General features: G+C 40.2%; 2 protein-coding genes across 3 annotated transcripts; one reads left to right on the forward strand and one right to left on the reverse strand.

The window, feature by feature from the left end:
- The first annotated feature begins 10012 nt into the window (after window positions 1-10012).
- Window positions 10013-11763, forward strand: zgc:162608 (uncharacterized protein LOC100037332 homolog). 2 transcript variants are annotated; one of them, XM_038692311.1, is made up of 4 exons: window positions 10013-10104; window positions 10272-10330; window positions 10419-10512; window positions 10657-11763. In XM_038692311.1, the coding sequence occupies exons 2-4, from the start codon at window positions 10282-10284 to the stop codon at window positions 11510-11512; spliced, it is 999 nt and encodes a 332-aa protein (XP_038548239.1). In that variant the 5' UTR covers window positions 10013-10104; window positions 10272-10281; the 3' UTR covers window positions 11513-11763. The 2 variants fall into 2 exon arrangements, with proteins under 2 accessions (XP_038548239.1, XP_038548238.1); XM_038692310.1 differs by lacking the exon at window positions 10013-10104 and having other exon boundaries at window positions 10111-10330.
- Window positions 11764-11824: 61 nt separating this feature from the next.
- Window positions 11825-14893, reverse strand: LOC119882306 (zona pellucida-like domain-containing protein 1). The gene is made up of 10 exons (XM_038692309.1): window positions 14800-14893; window positions 14447-14673; window positions 14058-14248; window positions 13845-13917; window positions 13659-13756; window positions 13441-13524; window positions 13164-13335; window positions 12635-12737; window positions 12515-12538; window positions 11825-12381 (listed from the first exon to the last, which is right to left on the reverse strand). Exons 1-10 carry the CDS (start codon window positions 14891-14893, stop codon window positions 12275-12277), a joined length of 1173 nt encoding a protein of 390 aa, XP_038548237.1. The 3' UTR covers window positions 11825-12274.
- Window positions 14894-22235: the final 7342 nt, after the last annotated feature.

Raw genomic sequence — 22235 nt, forward strand, 5'->3', positions numbered from 1 at the left:
AACCTATTGGGAAAAATGTTATGTTCTGACAAATAATTTTATTTGATGATTATAGCAGATGTAAAATTCACTAAAAACATTTACAAAAAGACAAAAGCTGATGGGATAAGGACTGCATATACCTGTTAGTGGCAATTCCAGGAAAATAAAACCTCTACTATTTGCAGAAAAATCTTATAACATAATGTTGCTCTGATGGTATGGATGTATGGATCATATTCCAGTTCATTTTTTGTCATGTTATCAAAAGATCATTGTGTGCAGTCAGGACAGCCTACCTGAATGGCAGGACGGCCTCTCCTGGAACTGTTGACTGAAGTTGTCTCCATGAACCAGAGTAAGGAGCACAGTCCTCAGCCACCACATGCACATGAAACTCTTGCATCTGTATGTCCTTAGCATGGTTAATATGTCCACCTCCTGATAATAAAAGATAAGTGCACATGTAACTCAGCTCTTTTCCAGAAATGTTTCATTCTTCATCCAGGATCTGTAAATAGTCTCTTGGTTGCCTGCTTTGTTTCGGTCAAAGCCTAGAAAGTAGTTGTGAAGATTCTGCAGCAACCTCACTCTCTTGATAAATGTCTCCTGTCTGATGTTGTTCTGCACACATAACCTGGCCTGTCTGTAGGTAGACAGAGCTGTGAGGTAAGTAGTGGGCTAGTTAGTCTGCATAACTTTCAATGGCCTGCTGAATGATTTATGAGGCCTGTGAGGTAAGGTGACAGTGGAGAGACAGGTTTCTGGTGGAAAGCAGCGGGAAAAAGAGAGTGCAGCTGCCTGGTGCTGACAGATCATCTTACTGCATTTGTTCTTCTCAATCCAACCACAAAACTGATTAATGATTTGGCTCCCAATATACATCAACACAGCTTTGCTTTAGAGGAGTCCACTGAGCACTATGTGTGTCTCAGCAGATGCTGAATTTACAGTCAAATTCACAGATCATGCTCAGATAACCAGCAGCAACTTTCAACTCTGCTTGTAAATTTACAAATTTCACAAACACATACTGAATATTATTACCATTGTTCATTTGTGTTTATTGTTCAGATTGGCTTGCAGTCTTTTGGAAAACAAAATAAGACAATGCTCTGATAAGATAAGTTTAGCTTACAAAAATTACTTATGCATTTATTCATGTAAGTAACCTGCATCTGGAACATGTTACTTTATTTGGTAAGAAATATACATATTTGACTAAATAAGTATTGTATCTATAAGTAAAGTTTTTTTATTTTTCATGGAGACCTTTGCCCTAAATACACTTCCTCTGATGGAAATCTCTGCATGCCTGTGTAACTAAGGTGAGTTAGTTAACCTTTGCTCTATTTTCAAATGAAACAGACCCAGTGCTAGCATATTATGATTAGAGTGCATTGAGCTGTCCAGGAATTTCAAAACATCAAACGTTAAGGTAATATGTTCAACAAACCAGTGTGTTCATTTTGCTTGTTGTTCAACAATTAACTGTATGTCTTCAGAGAACAGTCAATGGTGCTGTTTATATGCACAGTAACAAAGTATTACTCATGCTAGAACCAGAGAAATAATAGGTTCTTTATTAGACACAAACAAATTTAAGCAAACACAGAGGATAAGACATTTTTGGGGGGTATTTTTTTATTGACACCAGGTATTTCACAACAGGTGTATTACCAATACAAAATAGCTATCCAGTGCCCTTTGTGAAGACAAGCCCCCCTGAGTTACTGTTGCTTAGTTCGACAAACTGTGGGACCTGTCATACTTCGCATGGCACTGCCACAGTCTATAACTGCACTCCCTGAAGAAATGTTCTTATTTTTGGAAAAATGAAAAAGCGATCTCAGAAAGAAGCAGAAAGGTTTGCAAAAATCCTACTTCTCCTTTCAACCTCTCTGGGTAGCGACTGTAACTATTACAAGTGCCCCAGGAACAGCGTTTGACCATATCTTGGTAATTGTAAAGTTTGGGGGTCTTCAGACACAACAGGTACAGATATTTTGGTTGAAAAGACATAAAAAAGTGGATTCTGCATAAAATGGGACCTTTAAAGAACCAAGTCTTGTCTTGAATCAAAATGTTATTGGTGGCTGTAATGTAACAGTCGTTATGTGTGAACTACTCAACGACGCATCAAAACGCATCGCTGACACATCGCCGACACCAGCCAGATATCTAGCTTGCCAAATATCTGGAGGAGGCAGCGACTGAACATCCACATCCAGCCAATGAGAGCAGGCAACTACAAAAACTTTTACTCACCTCCAGCTCTCTCTGTAGCACAGCTAACTGCATGTGCTAATACATTTTTTCATCCATCTTCTTTGTCTTTATAATTGCTATCTTTGTAATAACAAACAACAGCTGTTTCGTGTGTAGTTTCGCGCCATTTCCCATTTCACCTGTGTTTACTTGACAAAACGTGGTTTCGAGCCCAGCGGTCAGGTGACAGAGTTGTTGTCAGCTCGTGTAGTGTGTGACCCCCTGTCAACGATCAGTCACGTAGTGTGAACGCCACGACTTCAAGACTCTTGTCATAAGACGGCAAGTCATGCATAAAGAACAGTAATAGTAATTGAGTAGTTTAGTAGTAGTGCACTTGTACTTTTTTAAGTTGTTTTTATAATCTGTAATTTTACTTTTACTTAAGTATGTTCTGTTTGAAGTATTATATACATATATACATTTTAAATCAAGCCATTACTTGAAAAAATTCCTTTTTGCACGTACCTAAAAGGCAGAACTGACTGTGACTCGTGCTGCAAAACGTCGCCAGCTTCAGTAGCACATGGATCATGCATAAAATCAGGAACGTTGGGCTTCATCCAGCCAGAGAGAACTATAATCAACCATCCGCAGCAAGAGGGAGTGGACAGAGCCGGGGAGAGGAGGTCGCACAGTGGCCCGACGTGCTGCGGACAATCGGTGATCGTTACCTCTGGCTGCATGAAACCCGACGCTCCTCATTTTATGCATAATCCATGATGATACGAAAAAACAGAAATCAATGGCAAAAAGACATGGCTGCATCACACTGCTAATGTTGGGTGGCAGTAGCACCCTGCTGGTAACTAATTAATTATGCTATCATAATAGGCCTATGTTAATTAAAAACTATAATTATGCTGTTATGCCTATGAAGTCTGACTAATGTAGCCTAAATAAGGATATGACTTCATATATAGTCCAGTATATCACATGTTGTGTATCTGTCAAATGAACTAAAATCTGGCTTTGTGCCCTTATCAAATCGCAAAAGACTGTGATTTAATTAAATAAGTAGACCTATAAATAAGAGTATTTTTACAATATTTTAGTACTCTTTACACCTCTGTGTAATGCTGAAATAGTCATACTTGTTCTCATTTCTGAAGGTTCGAATTATGGACACTATTGTAACCAACTCAAATTAGCCTGGACTCTCAGTCCAGCTTCTCTCCTAGTCAACCTGTGGTTGATCATATGATCAATAAGTGTGGCCCTGATCTTATCAGAGATGGCTCTCCTTTCTCTTCTTTACCCTTGTCCTCTTCTAACTCGTCCTATTCTTCCTTCTCCTCCTCCTCTTCCTCCACCTCATACTCTTCTTCCAACTCTTCCAACTCTGAATTTGTCCTCATTGTTGACCTTGCCTCGCTCTCCTACTATCCTTTCTCTCTGTCCATTGTTCAAAACAGGTAATCTGACCTTTGACCTATTTATAGGCCTATACTAAAGCAGTGAATGGTTAGTGATCAATTAAGTATTTCGTGTTTGCACATGTGAGGAGTGGGTGTGTGACCTGGGGCCTGTACCACGAAGCAAGTTCAACATACCCAGGATATCTTTTCATTATCTGGCTTAACTAACCCTAACAACAGTGATCGTTGTAAGATGTCACATGGAGCAGATAATTTTTTTTTGTTTTGTTTTTTTTAAACCTGTCCTGCCCAGCAGCCTGGTATAGAGTATAATGACCTGGATACCATATTGTGCTAGACAGATTTTACTTTAACAAGAGAGTATTAAAATACTCCTTTGTCTGTTTTATTATTTATTTAATTATGTATTGATTTGTCACCGGGCCGGACAGGGGGGCAGACACGGGGATGGGGGGGCACAAACAGACAGCACAGAGAAAGGACAACACCTGTAAGAGAAGAGGGAAAGGGGGATGGAAGGTGGCGACAACAGGGAAAAGCTGTGGGAAACACCAATTGCAGAAAGCAACGAAACCTGCAATAGAACAGAGAGGGGGGAGGAGGAGAAAAACACAACAAACAAACAAACAAAAAATAAAAATAATAGTAAAAGACAACCAGCCGAACAGCAGCAATGAACAGCTGACATAGTAAGACAACTAAGAGAAAAATCAAAACAAGAAACAGTCACACACACTAAATAAGCAACACAGCACAGCCACGAGAGCTGGAATAATAATTAATTTAAATAAGTAACTGAAAGAAAAGCATCAGGAATAATTCTACCAGGAACAACCTAAATTTGTTTGTGTCTGTGTGAGACTGATTGTGTCTGTGTGCGTGTGGGTGAATGTGTCTGTATGTGTGTGTGTGTGTGTACATGTGTGTGCGCATAAGCCTGTTAAAGAATGTAGTTGTTAGTGAGAGTGGGACGCCACGACTGTGCCACACCTACCCCAGCAACAGGCAGGCAAGAACCCCAGTAGCCAATAGGGGTGGGAGAAAGAAAAAGAATAAATCAATCAAAAAAAAAAAAAGACTCCCAGATGCACCGCGACGCAAACGCAGAAGACCCCGACCCAAATGCCAGTTGACAACGTAATGCCGACGGAACGCAAAAAGCTTAATCATCTACTCCTTAAGTCAACCCAGGGATTCCCAATCCAGCCTTGAGTCCTGTTGCCGGCGTTAGCAGCAGATTACCAATTGCAGACATGGACACGTCCAGTGGCAGCAGAGCGTCATATTTTACAAAGGAAGAGCACCGCTGCTGACACATGCAGGAAGAAGACTGCAGACGTTGTGAATCCCTAAATTAACAGGCATAGCCTATAATTTGAATGTGTTGATTTGATGTATTCTTATGGCTTGTATGACAATTTTGGCCTTATGAATTAATTGACCAGATTGTTGGTGTTGGAATCAGACAAGGTGTTGGCTTTGGCTCTGAAAGAATGCGCAAAACTTTGAAACACTTTGTTCATTAAAGATGCGAGAATGCACATAGCTTGGTGAGGCGGCATGAGTAACAGGTGAATCGCAGCTAAAAACCAATACATCCATGTTCAGATATGGTCATGTCCACTAATTCCACCAAGGAAATGCTGACACCCAGGGTAAAAACCAAGTCCAGTGTAGACCACCACGGTTATGGGTTTGCCCTTTGACATGTTGTTTGAAGTTAAAAGAAGTGGCCATATTTAAAAAGTCAGTTGCATTAACATTGGTGGGGTCAACATGAATATTAAAATCGCCACAAAGAACAATTCTGTCATAATTTAAAACCAGAGTAGATAAAAATTCAGGTAGTTCTGATAAAAATCCTCCAGGCAGTTTTGGGGGGTGATAAATTATAACAAATATGATAGGTTGCAGCCCTCCAACTTTAAGAGTGAGAACTTCAAAGGAATTAAATTCATCACAGCGTACTTGATGACATTTAAAATTTTTCCTATACACACTCACTAGCCCACCACCACGACCACTGACCCTCGGTTGACTAAAACAATCATATTGAGGCGGACACACTTCAGCTAGCTGGCTTTAGTCATTCATTTGCAACCATGATTCAGTTAAAAACATAAAATCTAGATTTGCAGACATGATAAAATCATTTAAGATAAAATTCTTATTTGAAAGTGATCTCACATTGAAGAGAGCCATTTTAAATGAGTTTGTTCTAGGTGCTGGAGTTGGTGCAGTTGTCCTAATCCTTATAAGATTACTATGATTGCTGTGTGGGATGTGCATATTTCGGTTTACTGGTGTATGCGTGATGATGACAGGAATAGAAGTCTTTGGAACAACGCTGGGAGCAGACGGCTTTACATGCCAGCAGGTGGAGACAGTTGTTTGTGGCAGTGAGGCAGAGATCTGTTCAGTGACCGGTGGTGTGTCCAGGTGTGCTGCATGAATGATTAGTCATTCACGTAAGTCCTGAGGGGAGGACCGCACCACATGCTGTATGTGAGCAGCTAACATTTCTAAGCCCCATTTGTTTGGGTGAAGTCCGTCTGTCTTAAAAAGAGACATTCTTTGCCAGAAAATATTAAAGTTATCGACATAACACACACCATGAGCCCTGCAGGCGGACTGGAGCCAGTCGTGGAGGCCAAGGAGTCTACTGAAGCGGCCAGCACTGCAACCAACTGTGGGAATGGGACCAGAGATAAAAACGACTAACCTAAAATAAACACATCCATATTAAACTTAATTTCAAAATGCCTACCTAACTATTTGCTCATAATAGTCAGTCTCACAAGAAAAATGATACCCATTTATTGTAACGGCTTTGAGAAACTGACTTGGAAAATAAAAAATGTAAAACACATTCCAGAGAGGTAAGTAGGCTTCCTGTCATATCTTAAAATCCTACAAGTAGCCTATAGCCTACAAGGCTTTGGTAGCCTACTTCAATCAGTCTCTGATATTGCTATACAAAAGCTTCTCTGTATCACCGCAACAAACATAAAGCAGCCTATAAAACACTCTGTGGGATCTCCTACTGATGATGATCTTATTTTCCAAGAGAACTGATTGGTCAGTAGGCGGTGTTTTTATATAGAGATGATCTCTTATGTGGAACATAACCTGCTCCAGAGCAGGTTAGCATAAGTTACCATTGTGATCTACTCCAGTAAGAAGTGAACCACCATCAAGGTACTGAAGCTAAGCTCAAATCCTGCTACGTGGTACAGGCCTCTGGTGAATAAGTGTAGCACTTTGATTGGTTGTGTGTGGAAAAGGAGTCACTTGCTTATTGATTGGACCAAAGTCTTAAGATTGCAGAGATGGGTATGATGACGTGTAGAGAAAGTGTAATCTCTATTTGAGGAATTATGCACCAGCAGATATTAGTAAGACTGAGCACATCCACCACTGTTTTGAACTTGCATGATGCTTGTTTTGGGATATTAATGTAATTGACCCTTGAGCTGTCATGGTTTAAGTCTAAGACTGCATCTATATCTCCCCCTATGATAACAGTAAGGAATATGAGCTAAGTGTTACCAATTCACTGGATAGTGGTGGGAAGATTATTTGCATTGAACACAGAGGATGCATACGCAGAAACAAAAGCAAATTTCTTGTCTCCTATAGTGGTCTGTACTGGTATCTATTGTAAAGGTGCATTTTAGAGAAAGTAAGACAGTAAAGGCCTTAGTTGGAATGTTTTCACATTTTGTGTCAGGATGTGTGTGGTGAGGCAGGTTGGTGGACCCAAATGCAGGACTCAAGGCTGACAGGTACAGTTCAAGGGTTTTAATAAACGAATCAAAGGCAAGCACACTTACAAAGAGCGGCTGAGTCCAAAATCCAAATCCACAGAAAACAGGGTGACACGACAGGCAGGCAAACAGAACATCACACGACAGAGCATCTACACACGATAATGACCGGACAGGAAATGAACAGAAACACCAGACATTTATACACAGGGACTAACGAGCAGGGCGGGAGCAACACAGGTGGCTGGGATCAGGGTTAACGAGGCAGAGAGACAGCAGGGGGGGAACAGAGAGACGCAGATGCAAAACACAATTCATGAACAACAAGGAACACAGACTGAAGCAATGATAAAACAGAACTCAGATAGACATAGGCAAAACACAGAAGTACACAGACCGGGAGTGAACACTTAACACATAAACTAAGGTACAGGACTAAGAACTAAGATACGAGATAAGACAGATACTAAGTAACTTAAAGATGTGGATAACTGCAAAACCAGACACACAGACAGTACCAGACCAGCCAGCACAAATACACAGAGTAAACTAGACACCAGACATGACTGAAACCCAAAACACAGACAGACTACATAACAGATCAAAAACACAACACAGAAGTACAAGGACAAGGAGTAAATACTACGACATAAATACTAGACTGGGAACTAAGACATGGAACCAAAACACAGACTAAATAGCCGCTACAAACCCAAACCCTCAGAAAAAAAACCCGAAAACACAGCATACAGGACAGGATCGTGACATTTTGAATGAATGTGTTTTCCCAATAACTGCAAGACCTTTTGTTCTTGAACAAAGTGTGTAATGTTAGAAACTGTGTGTAGTGAATTGTGTGTTGCAGGATTGATTATAAAGTGTAAAGCTGAAAATGTGTTTGTACTTTTGGTGCCTGTGTGTAAGGCATGGTTTTCATGCTTTGGTATAAGCATTCAAAACTTTAATAGTAAATAGTACTACTAGACTAATATGGCTAATTGATGCACAGATTAACAATCATTAGTGTACAAGTTAAATAAACTGTTACGGCTATATGTGTTTCCCTGTGCTGCCTGTCCTTGTCCCTTCTGCTCTTCTGTCATTTCTAGCTCTGCCCCACGTGTGCTACACTGCCTTAGGGTGGGATGTGGAATTTTAACAAATGTATTGATTGTTTGTGTATTGCAGTTCACTTGAGTTTGGTGCTTCACCGCGGGGACGCTGGGTTGTTCCACCTTGTCCTTTACCTGTGAACACACAAATAACGTGCATGACTCTGTAGTAACAGAATATAATCTCCCAGTGTACACACCCACATTTAAACCTGCGAGACCCCGGGAATTATTTTGCCCGAACACAGTGGGAGACTGCAAACATAGGCCTTTCTGATTTTTCAGTTTGTTAAGCAGCTTATTATGTCTTATTAATGTACAGTAAAATGAAGTGCAACCTTTTATTGAAATAAATGTTGGACTGTTGGAATAACCTACATATTTCATCCCAGTAGCCATGGACTGTGATCCTCCAATGACGTCTCGTTACTTGCCAAACTGAACAGGATTCAACTTTCACCCACATATCCATGTGACTGATGCAACCCTCCACAGTGAATTCACAAATGCGCTGCAATTTAATTAGGTCGTAGACAGGAAATCATTGGAAATATGATGCCAGTTTATCAACAATGTTGACAAATGTAGACGCATCACGCAGTGCAAGTTAGCATGAAGACTCAATGCACTTCAAGTTGACTTATAAATTGGCTTGTTTTGTTGGTGAAAAGAAAGAACACAGACAAACACAGATTTGAGCATAATCTGCAGTGTTTACCCGGGCTGTTTTAAGCTTCTCTGTCCTGGCTATCAGCACAAACACTTATGTGTAAACTCTTGATTGTCAAGCATCCAAAACAAGCCTTGATAATCAAGCTGGAACTGGATACACTGAATTCTTTCACAATTTAAAACATACAAAACATAAAAACACATTTCAAATCTTGCATAATGCATTAAAAAGCTACAACAGATACCATAGGTCAAATAAGCAACTCCATTGTAAATAGTCACGTAATTCTGGTTTCTGGCAAAGTGGACCTTTGACGTGAAAAAAGACAGAAATCCAGCCACATTTCTTATCTGGCTGTTGACACACAAATGAGAACTTGTTGAACCTTTCTGGGTTGCTCCAATAAACTTCTACCTCATTTTAACTTTTTTATTCGGCTAAGTGCAAAAGCTTTATTGAGATGAGTTTTCATTATTATAACAGTATTACAGTCTTATTATTACAATATTTTTATTCTTATTATATCATACCACTTGTTATCGTGTTTTGTCATTTCTACACTCTATCTTGACATGGTGCCTCCTTATTGACATGACACACTTTCTTTAAATCAATACTGGAAGAATGCTTTTAAGTTTTATGAAAGGTCAACTCTGGAGGCTATTGGCAAAGTGAGGACACTTTATGAGGACATGACGTGTGTGTGTGTGTGTGTGTGTGTGTGTGTGTGTGTGTGTGTGTGTGTGTGTGTGTGTGTGTGTGTGTGTAGCTCTGTGAGTATGTGCTTGTTGTGTTCTGTCATCATCAATCAATGACCCGCCACGTGTTGTCTGTTGACTCACTGAGTCTGGGCAGCGACTCTGGTAATAAGGACCTTTATAAGTCAGACGAGAGGAGAAGTCAGTCTGCAGACCCTTGATCCACAGGTAAAGCCAGCCACTTTTTCAAATATTGATCTTCTTGTCTTCTGTATTAGACTAAGGGACTGTTTGTAAAAGGAATTATAGATCATTGATGCAAATGTTCAGCATTCAGTCATTTCTTCGTTGTAATGTGAAATTCACATGTATTTCTCTCATCTGTCCCTCCACAGAAAGCTAAACATGCATCTAAAAGCTGTGCTCCTCGCCCTGTCCTTCTTGACATCTTCAGGTATGCATGTCTCCTCAAATGCTGTTTAATACCCTTTATTTTGCACTGTACTTTGTTTTTTCATTTATGTTTGCTTTGTCTGTACTAGCATATCCACTCCACCGTAACACCAGGGAGGCAACCTGGACAGATTCAAAGGACAACAAGGCTCATGACAAGACAGAACGCACAAAGAATGTGGCGTAAGTTGACTAAACTTAGTATAGTAAAACAGTTAAAGACATGAAATTGATTTGCATCCATACACTCAAGTCAAGGTGAAATATTTAAATAAAATAATTATCCAAACACCTTCTAATGGAGTGCTTTTGTCTCTCTTTGCTCAGTCAAATCTATAAGAGCCACATAGACAGCAGTGATCTTTACAACCAAGATGATCACAGCAAAAACCCTGTGACAGATGAGATGCAACACAAAATCATCATGGAGTCGGAGCGTCTGCGTACCCGTTTGCGCCAAGAGCTGGCTGAGCTGCAGGAGAGATTGTCCACATCTGCCGCCCACCCCAGCTCCACCCTGGCCAACATGAGGGAGCGCTTGGCTCCCCTCATTCAGCAACTCCAGAGTTCTCTCAGCAGCAACACCCAAGATCTGTGTAGCCAGCTGAGTCTCTATCTGCAGGGCCTGGAGACAGCAGAGTCCCAGCCAGATGCCAGTCCGTCTCCCTATCAGGAAGCCTTCCTCTGGATTAGCCAAACACTGGAGCACAGCAGCTCCAAGGTGGCTGACATCATCAGCGACTTCCATTCTAAAACCATCCGGGTGATCGATCATCTTAAAGAGATCAGCTCTAGTGAGGAAGAGGCAACCAAGTCAGAGCTCTGGCGGGAAATAAGCTCCAGTTTGGGACAGGAAGTGAGTTCACTGAGGGTGGAGGCGCAGAACAGGGTGGAGACTCTCAAAGCAGAGCTTGCTGCTGTGCTAGAAACTGCACAGACTCATAAGGCTGAAGTGACAGCCAGCATGGAGCGGTTCTGCCAACATGCAGCCCTGCAGAGCAAAGTGTTTCAGGCAAGGATGGAGAGGCAGTTTGAAGGGCTGGAAGAGAAGCTGGAGGTCCAGGGAGTTTCCAGCCTGTCTGCTTCTTCGTCCTCCTCGCCCCTGCAGCCAGGTGGCTCTTTGCAGGAGGACTTTTCAATGAAACTCTCTGCTCTGATCCAAGACATACTGCACTCAGTGTAGTGACAGAGACAGCTGTACATTTTAAACAAAACACTACTAATTCACTGCCGTTATAGTCCCTTTTAAATGATTCATTTCACTTGAATTCTTGCCATTGTGTAGGCAAAGTGAGTAGCCTGTAAATATTTATAAATGCATGGTTTTGATTGATGTATTTGTTTCATTCTGTATGTGAAAGAGTGTGTAAATGTCAGTATTTACTGTTCCATGTAAAAAGATGCTGCTTGTAGAGAGTAAAGTTATTGACGATACAAATTGCTGTAATTATTTTTAACTACGTAATTTCAACCACAGAGAGAGTGCAACACCAACCTGATTTCAAACTTTATTTTTAATCTGTACAAAACATAGCAACAGACTTATAAGATGTAGATTCTATTTTGTTCAAAGCAATGCAATCAATATACAAGAGACCCAGAAATTGTTTCTAACAGGTCAGACTGTCAGTGGGCAGAAAAACAACCATTGCCAAAGCAAATTTCTAATAACATACAAAACCTTTTTTTTCTCTACAAATATTTCAGGTTTGTCTTCATTACAGATAAATGACTCCTGCATGCATATGCTAAGTATAGACAGAAAACATTACATCAGTATTTGCTTGGTCTCCATGGTCACCTGATCAGAACATTCGATTGCTACTGGAAAATTATCAGATTTTATGGTCTCACAATAAACATACAGTTACAACATGGTATGAGGCGATGAGGCGAAGACAGTTTGCCAGTTGATCTGTCAATCAAAGGCATGAGGTAATCGTCTTCAGGAGGATCCAGCCAACAGCAAGGCAGTAGTAGCCAAGCCAAACACCACTCCCACCACCAGGCCCGCCACGTTCACAACATTCCTCCCTGATGCCGCACTTTTACCTGATTCACGCAGAGTGAGATTAATGGAGATTACTACATGGATTATCGTAATATTTAACATTTATGTTATTTAATTTTTTTAAGATATTAACATTTATTTCAACAATGATGAATGTGATCAAAATATACTTACTGGATCCAGGTTCATATGGACTGGCTTTTGTAGGAAAGAATAAGAAAGTGAGTCAGTAAGAAAAAACTTTTCAACTTTTAATAAAGGTTCACTACAGTGGTGTTTTTTACTGGGTCTAACCTTGTCTGGCAGTGTAGAGAGGTCCAACTGAAACAGTGGCAGAATCACGGCTTTCTTCTCCAAAAGGAGTCAAAGATCTTTTTTTTCTCATATTATTACAGGCCTGAAAAACAACCAACATCAAACATCCAGTTGGGTTCAGTTTCATCTATGATGATAAAACTCGAAAAAGAAATCACAATGACCTGGGGTTGAAGGTGCTGACCATGAACCGCATCACCCTTGACTGGAATATGTTCAGCAAGGGCTGCTGTTGCAGTCATTTCCCATCTCTCTCCCTAAATTTCCTGTTTTTCCACAAATTTCTAACAACATTATCAGTAGCAACTATTAAATGTTTTAGGTTTATTGAGGCATTTAATGTGGCTCAATACTGAGGAGAAAACATTACAACTCCTAAGACTCCTAAAACAGGTAACCTGGTGATAAATTCAAAGCCATTCAAACCTGTGAAATATTGTCTTATGGGTACCTCACTTTGTCTGGTGTCTTTAAAGCAGAGTCATTTGTTCTTGACTTTTCAACTTACAGACAGCAGCTCTTGACATTTGCTTGGCTCACAGAGTCTCAGTATGCAGTGCAGATAGATGCTGGACATTGCCTGGTCACGGTGCTGAACAAAGCGGAAGGCTTCAAAGTTAAATCGGGCAACCGTAGAAATGCCATTGCTTGTCACAGTTGTCCTTTGGTCCACTGAACAGCTAGTGGAGAATTAATTAGATTTAGTTTATATTATGTATTTTCAGAAGTGAAATTATATTATTTCCCCCATGTATTAAGCTATACTAAGGATGTGTGCTCCATACCCAGTGAAGAAGTTTAACTGTTCATTTTGCGACATGTTGTAAGCAGAGGGAGTAGCAAAGCAGTGATCCAGCAGTACATTCAAACTGAAAACAGGACATTGGGCCAATGAGTAACTGTTTGCCACAAAAATACACTGTGCTTACTTTTATTTCAATATTTGTGTTCAGATGAACAATTTCACTATGAGCACCCACGTATCCAAATGGGCTTTGCTTACTTTCCTGTGAGGTTAACAGTCTTGACCTCCACATAGACCTTGCTCCGTAGCTGAAGTCCTGTTGGAGGTACCACTAACGGGTAGCTATAGTTAGTGTCCTGGAGAAATAAGACATTTCAATAACTTAAGTCAAGAGAAATGTCTCTATAGCATGTCTAAAGCAACTGAATGCCAGTTTGTACTTACATTAAAAACACTCATTTTCAGTGTATCAATGAAGGATCCATTATTATCACTGGTTGCCACAGAAACTGAGGAGCTAAAATACAATGGAAAAGAGAATTACTGCAAGTATATGTCAATGTCATGTGCTTAGATATTTACAACTTGCTTAAATAATCCTCTTAGAAATATCCTTTTTGCCAAATTTTGGCTTTTTTAAGTTGGACTGTTACTCACGCCACAATCCGTGTGTTGTTGATCAGGTACTCCAGCGGGTAGCGGCAGGAGAAGTGATAGTAGAGGTCTGTGGCGTAGCTGATCAACCCTAGGCTAGATCTGGGTGTGTCAATGTACCCTGTGATGATAACTGACTGGACACTTAAGAAGTTGCTGAAGGGACCTGTGGGGTCTGGGGCCTCATCCACAATCTGAACAAGACAACAAAAAACACAATTATTACATAACCTTCTGTATTGCCACATAACCCTCAATGAAATGTTCCGTTAAAATTCCTGTTGCAGTAAAAGCCCTGCAGCTAGTGTCTGTTTGACAACATGTCAGTATCTCCCTAATCTTTCCAGTGATTAAACATTATTCTGCTCATCTTCTGCCAGACATCCTCTGACCTGCAGAGACTGGCGACAGGGGTTATTCTGACTGCTGTTAACAGGAAGCTGGTAACGGATGATCGGAGGGTCCACACTGGTGTCGACCAAGCCCTGGCACTCCGAAGTATTGTGGTTTCCGTTCAGAGCCAGGTCTGTGCTGTTGAAGCCTGCCCACTGAGCCGTGCACAGGTTGATCTGCAGGGTGATGGTATTTGGGCCACAGTTAACTGTCAGGTCTGAATTTTCTATGAAAGAGGGGGAAGAGAAACCAAGGAGATTGAAAAGATAGCGCTGTTTTAATATTTTGATTTTGAGGCGAAATTAATATCTTTGCTGCTGCAAAGACCCAGGGGGAGTAATAGTTCACCTACCTGGGGTCCTGTCATATGTGGACGAGCAGTTGAAGAGACACAGAGCTGGCTGCAGGAACACAACCAGCAGAGGGAGGCAAAGGTAAAGAGTCATGCTGTCTGGAGGAGGCTCAGCCAGACAATCAGTCCTGTACTTAGATGAACAAACAATAAACAATTTCAACAATAATTTAAAAATACAACAAAATAAAACTTAAATAACATTTTAAACAGCCTCAGCGCAGAGGCACATAAATAGTGATTATTTAGAGAAAAAAATCAACGTACGATGGAACAATTTTTATGTGACTATAAATTCCAGCAAGAGATTGAGTTGCAAATTTGATTGAATTTAAAATCAATGCATTTTAAACCAATGTGACCAATGTGACAACCTGAGGAGGCCTTACCTTAGCTAGTACCTGAACAGGTGTCACAGAAGTGGCTTTTATAGTATTTGACAACTTTATGACACCTAAACCCTAGAGGTGTGACTCCTAAGACCTCCCTTCAACTAATTATAGACCCCTATGTACACACACACACACACACACACACACACATACACGAAAGCACACACACTTCCACATTTTTACCGTGACGTCTTGTTTAGTCAGTTGCAGCTCCTGGCAGTGTTCACTGTGAGATCTTTTAATCCAGCAGATTAACGTGTCAGTAGGATTTGACACAGTTCCCTCGGGTTAACTACATCTGCTGTTTCAGGTTTCCCTCCCTCAAAAATGATTATTGAAGAACAAAGTTGAACAACTTTTTAGTAGACAGTTAGCCATTACCAGATTTCATCCATATTTCTACTTTTTGCCCATTCAGGGCACAGGTACTAAAAAACCTGCAGGTTCTTGATTTAACACACTAACTATTGAATACAGTTGTGATTGGTAAAACGACTGAAAAGAGAAATTATTAAAACATAAATGCATTTTATATGCTACTTCTGATTATACTGTATTAATAACCCCATAAATAGCTGATACACTGCATTACAAATAAATCACAAATCTTCTTATTCAGAACCAAAAACGTCAACAATGCTTTTCTCTGAAAAAAGATCTGTCTTGAATAACAGATACATGTCTTGAGAATGAAACACCTTGAATGGCTGAAAGGTGATCATGCTTGTCATGCAATGAAATACTCAGCCAACCAAGACTAACCTTTGTTCATTTCCCTCTACATAGTAGCTATAGGCCACAGCTGCCACTGCGCAGAAGAAGCCCCATTGTTTCTGAGAAATCTAGAATGAAAATCTGAATCATTGTTTTTGCCAAAGTGCCCATGGTGAGAGAAGATATTTGTTACTGTATCCATAGACTCTTTTACAGTCTCTTTTGTCCTCGTCAGTGTCAGTGAGGATTTTACCTCCAAGCACACTTGTGCTTCCTGTGGAAATAACATTCTAATCACATTCTCCAGTTTGTTTTCCTATAACCTATAATAGTTGCTGGGTCAGAGATAATGTCTGGATCAAGATGTCTGATGCTCCGAATTGATGGGTCAGAATAAACCACAAATAACCCATCAAATAATCATGTGAACTGTTATTTGCACATATTTCTTTATAGTAAGTACATTTTTGAAAAGAACATATTGGTACCCCTGATGAAAACAATGTATTTCACATTTTAGGGATTTTGGTAGATAAACGAAGGATTAAGTGTTCCTTAATGGGGTGAGAAAATGTTCCTACTTTGGATTTTTTTAAATGCACGTCATAAAGCTGAAAACAGGGCTGACATTTTGGAGATACATTGCTGTCATTGGGCAGTGACAACATGTGCATTTTATTGACTTAAAAGTAACTGGCTACATTAGTATATTGTTATTAGAATTGGACAGAACAGAATAGAAATCAATCATACACTCACCTAAAGGATTATTAGGAACACCATACTAATATTGTGTTTGACCCCCTTTCGCCTTCAGAACTGCCTTAATTCTACGTGGCATTGATTCAACAAGGTGCTGAAAGCATTCTTTAGAAATGTTGGCCCATATTGATAGGATAGCATCTTGCAGTTGATGGAGATTTGTGGGATGCACATCCAGGGCACGAAGCTCCCATTCCACCACATCCCAAAGATGCTCTATTGGGTTGAGATCTGGTGACTGTGGGGGCCATTTTAGTACAGTGAACTCATTGTCATGTTCATGAAACCAATTTGAAATGATTCGAGCTTTGTGACATGGTGCATTATCCTGCTGGAAGTAGCCATCAGAGGATGGGTACATGGTGGCCATAAAGGGATGGACATAGTCAGAAACAATGCTCAGGCAGGCCGTGGCATTTAAACGATGCCCAATTGGCACTAAGGGGCCTAAAGTGTGCCAAGAAAACATCCCCCACACCATTACACCACCACCACCAGCCTGCACAGTGGTAACAAGGCATGATGGATCTATGTTCTCATTCTGTTTACGCCAAATTCTGACTCTACCATCTGAATGTCTCATGACTAATGACTCATCAGACCAGGCAACATTTTTCCAATCTTCAACTGTCCAATTTTGGTGAGCTCTTGCAAATTGTAGCCTCTTTTTCCTATTTGTAGTGGAGATGAGTACCCGGTGTGGTCTTCTGCTGTTGTAGCCCATCCGCCTCAAGGTTGTGCGTGTTGTGGCTTCACAAATGCTTTGCTGCATACCTCGGTTGTAACGAGTGGTTATCTCAGTCAAAGTTGCTCTTCTATCAGCTTGAATCAGTCGGCCCATTCTCCTCTGACCTCTAGCATCAACAAGGCATTTTCGCCCACAGGACTGCCGCATACTGGATGTTTTTCCCTTTTCACACCATTCTTTGTAAACCCTAGAAATGGTTGTGCGTGAAAATCCCAGTAACTGAGCAGATTGTGAAATACTCAGACCGGCCCGTCTGGCACCAACAACCATGTCACGCTCAAAATTGCTTAAATCACCTTTCTTTCCCATTCTGACATTCAGTTTGGAGTTCAGGAGATTGTCTTGACCAGGACCACACCCCTAAATGCATTGAACTGCCATGTGATTGGTTGATTAGATAATTGCATTAATGAGAAATTGAACAGGTGTTCCTAATAATCCTTTAGGTGAGTATAATCTAACCATTTTATTTAGTATGGAGGCTAAAATTAGACTGGCAAGATCATTATGACAGTGTGTTGTGTGCATGAGTAGTGCACATCTTTCATTTCACCAGGATCTAGTTAGTGACATACAATCACATTGGAAAACAATGATAACAAGGCCTAGGGCAGGAGAGAGATTTAGTTTGGTAAGAAAGAGGATACACTGGGAAGCTTGTGAGGAGATGGTGCTGTACTCTGGGGGAATATAGCATATCACATAAACAACTAACTGAGTAGTAAATGCGTTTAAAAATCGTTAACAAAATTCCAGAGGAGTTTTTGTCTCTTCTGTTGTTTACCTACTTGTGTATCAATAATTAGCTGCATGCATTTCCTCTTATGACAAAATGTTGTTACCATGCTGTAATCACATGAAATATTGCCGGGCACATTTAAATTGTTTTTGCTGAGAATACATAATCAATATGTACAAATTCTATAAATCTCTAAAAGTAAAAGTTCTGCATTTAGCAGGAAGAAGGAGATAACAGAGAAGCACAATGTATGTTCCACATAGAAATGTATTTGTAACAATACAAATATCAATAACAGCAATATTGTCATAACAATGAGCAATAATATCCAAAGAAGGTTAAACTCAAGGGCAACTGGACTTGGCTGAAGACACGAGAAGACGTTTCGTCCCTCATCAGAGAGACTTCTTCAGGTCTGACTGACTGGTAGGGAAACTCAGCTCTTTGACCTCTGTGGGGTTGTTTGCCAGGATCGTCGATACCGTTGGTTCGTGCTCCTGGCTGTTGTACCAACAGTCGTTATGGTTGTTAGAACCACCCCAGGCCAAGTCTGAACGACCATGGTTGGTATCTTCACCTGAGGCCAAGAGGTTACGTTTGTTAAGTTTCCTGGGAAGTGATGAAAGGACAGCATTGTAAGTGGGGGATAAGTGGTGGCGCAGACCCCCTCCTCTGTTCAGCAACGGTTTCTCAACCCAGGTGTAAATGGCTTCCTTGACACCTCTTTCAAACCATCCATAAGAATGCATAGAGATGGAGATGGAGAAGAGGAGAGAGGAGCTCAGTGCATCATGGGAAGTCTAGGCCTGACAATAAGGATTTGCAATAATCCAGCCCAGAAGTAACAAATGCTAGGACTAGTTTTCCTGCATCATTTTGAGACAGGATGTGTCTGATGTTTCATTGGTGAAAAAATAGCATTCCTTGAAGTTTGTTTTATGTGGTAGTCAAAGGACATATCCTGATCAAAGATAACATTGAGATGGTGATGGAGGCAAAGGCGATGCCATCCAGAGAAAGAAGAAGAAACAACTCTGCTACTCAAATTTATAATTATGTTGTTGGACTACTTTTTGAGAAATACTGGATAAATTTAATAGTTATTTAAATTAAATAATCTGAGAAGTTTAGAGGGGAATTGTTTCTTTGGTGGAACGACAAGGAGTCACAACAAGATGCATGTTGTGTTTTATAAGCTCATAATGTGTGTTTTTAATGTAAAATCTTATAAGCAACCATTAACTCCAGCTGTCAGATAAATTGTGCTGCAGTAAAAGTACAATATTGTCCTCTGAAACGTAGTAGTACAGTAATTTGCATTAAGCGGAAATACTTCAGTGAAGCACCATTACATCAAAACTGTATTACAGTAACTGTAAACATACTTAGTTACTTTCCGCCACAGATGTCACTGGACAATAACTGAAAAAGGAGTTTCTGCTTAGCCTTATTTCACCAGTCTGAAATGAGTGTGGTGTCATCTGCTGGCCAAAGTTAGACAGAGCTCAAATGCCTTGTTGTCTGCGTCGCACTGGTGGTGATTCACCAGTGTTGAGGAGTCCATGCCAAGAGAAACAAAGTCCTCCTCAAAGAACAGACAGCACAGTGACAGCCATTCTGTTTTTGGTTCTCAAAAAACATAGACACCCTTTCGAAGTAAAAAAGTGTAAATAATCTTGAATTAACAAAGTCACAAACATAAAAGTAATTTGGAGTAAATAGAAAATCATGTTCTGTTCCCCACCAACTGGGTGCAAAGTGTGCAACTGCTCCAGGTAGTTTTTAGAAAGTGTTTTTTAGTTTTTTTTTAGTTTTTTATTTGTTTACTCACGCATAATCCTAGATTATCTGGTGTCCATTTGCTCATTTTTCACTCAGGGCCCCCCAGCAGGTTAATTAAATCAGATGTGTCCCAAATCCTGAAGGAGAAGTTTTTAATCTGCAAAACAGTAAGTCTGTTTATACAATTATTTTTGTTTTTAAATGTTCCTTTCTTGATTTGTTATGTGGCCATCCTGATTGCAAATCAATCAATATGCTTTTTTTGTTTTGTTTAATTACTTAGTAACAGTTGTATATACAGTCCAACATTAAAGTCCTGCATTCCTGTTTAGTGAATAATCTCTGAGCCTGCAGCCCAATAATAAACACAGTGATGATGTGAGAAAAGCTAAACAGCAGAGTGTATGTTTATAAAACACAGCCACAGCTCTTCATCACATGACAAACATTTTTCGCGCTACGACCAATAATCAAATGAACTTTAGAGGCTTTGAAAATCTAAAACAAGCATCCAGAGGCTCAGTCTTATAACAAGACTCCCACATAACGCACACTTGTGTTTCCAGCAGAGACAGACAGAGCGAGGGCCTTAAGCCAGGTAGTAGACAACAGGCCTACACACAGAAAAGCAGCCTGTGATTATCTGTCCTCTCTCAACTCTCCGCAGAAAGGAACTGGTGTTTATTACTCCGCTTCCAATGTCATCTATTGATGGATGTTGTTAAAAACCCTCCAACACAGTAGGAGGATAACCTACAGGCTGTGGTGAGGTTAAAGCTGACTTCTGTGTTATGTGTCTATGTGTCATGTAACAACTTCTCCTGTTTAAAGAAATCTTTCAACATATTTTATCATCATGTACTGTACATTGTGTCACAGTAGTAGATACAGTAACATGGGCTGCAGATGTAAGCCTGCAATAAAAAACTATGGAAGGTGTGAGAGACCTAAAAAGAGGACATCATGGCAGATTATCATCATTTTGTCCCTTCTGTTTGGTCAGTTTTCTTTACTCATCATTTTCCCATCTGTGTTTTCTACATTTGCTTCTTTTTAGTGGGGAAATGTGAGGTTTAGTGAAATAAGTGTGTAGTTTGGTGCAGCGTGTGAAAGCCCTTAGTAGTGGGGGTTTATACTAAAGAAATGTGAGAGTAAGCAGAGGAGAAAAACTGTTTTTTTGAGCTAATAAGTAGATGGGTGACAAAACCAACATGCCCCCCATAGGTGTTGAGTTGGGTTGATATCTGGCAATTGCAAAGGCCTTGGCATATGATTCACATAATTTTTATATCATTAAACCATTCAGTGACCCTTCGTGTTCACCGTGTAAGTTAATATTGTCATCCAGGAGGAGATTACCGCTATTAGGATTGAAATGTAGAGGGCTAAATGATCATCTGTGCCATTTGCTGCTATTATGGTGTATATATATATATATATATATATATATATATATTTGTGAAGAACAGATGGGTCTCAGATTGGGTCTCACAAACACAAATACAAACAGCAATGAAGTGCTGAGGACTGTCTTGTCTAACCACAACAAAAACAACAACAGTGGCTTACTTTCACTCAACCATAACTAAAGCAGGCCTCCATTTAACCTGTCACCCTCTCAGTCTTTCTGGGAAACTTTCAGTCTTATGATCTTGCTGAATTAAGCAGTGTAAAATGATTTATTTTTGTTGCCTAACCCACGACTACTCCAGACTTTCGCAATCAATTTATATTCTGGAAATGAAGCCGCAGTGCCTGGAAACCAAACCAAAGCAAAGCCATGAACAGGAAGTATGGTTCTGAAAAAAAAATCCTTTCCTCTTCCTCCTCTGCATGCTTTCCTGTTCCATGGGCAATCTCTCGCTCTCTTCTTCTTTATCTCTTCCTCTGTCCCTATCTTGCTCTCTGTCCTTGCTGTGTGTCTCCTTTGCATGGTGTTTCCACAGTGTGCTCTGAGTCAGTTTCCTTTTAAGTGCTTACACTTGCTTAACTGGAGATTTGGATATTTTATTTAGCCATGGGACTCACCAGTAACATCAGACATGTGGTCGATAAACTTCAAGTCACACAAGCTTAGCGTTTACCAGACAAAAGGAAATACTGGGTTGTGCTTCTAACACGCACCATTTAAGTTTTTGAGTCAACCTTGTTTCCATTTCTGTTTTTTCGCTTAATTTTCTCCTGAGCTGTTTTCCCCAGACAGCAGTCAATCGTCTGTGTGTGTGTGTGTGTGTGTGTGGAATAAGAATGAAACATACTCACTCTTTTTTTTAATACAGGGAGCATGATACATAGTGTG

This window comes from Micropterus salmoides, unplaced genomic scaffold (genome assembly GCF_014851395.1).
Source record: "Micropterus salmoides isolate LMB-PRFRI ecotype aquatic unplaced genomic scaffold, ASM1485139v1 Ms_hic_scaffold_3, whole genome shotgun sequence".
In the NCBI taxonomy this organism is placed as follows: Eukaryota; Metazoa; Chordata; class Actinopteri; order Centrarchiformes; family Centrarchidae; genus Micropterus; species Micropterus salmoides.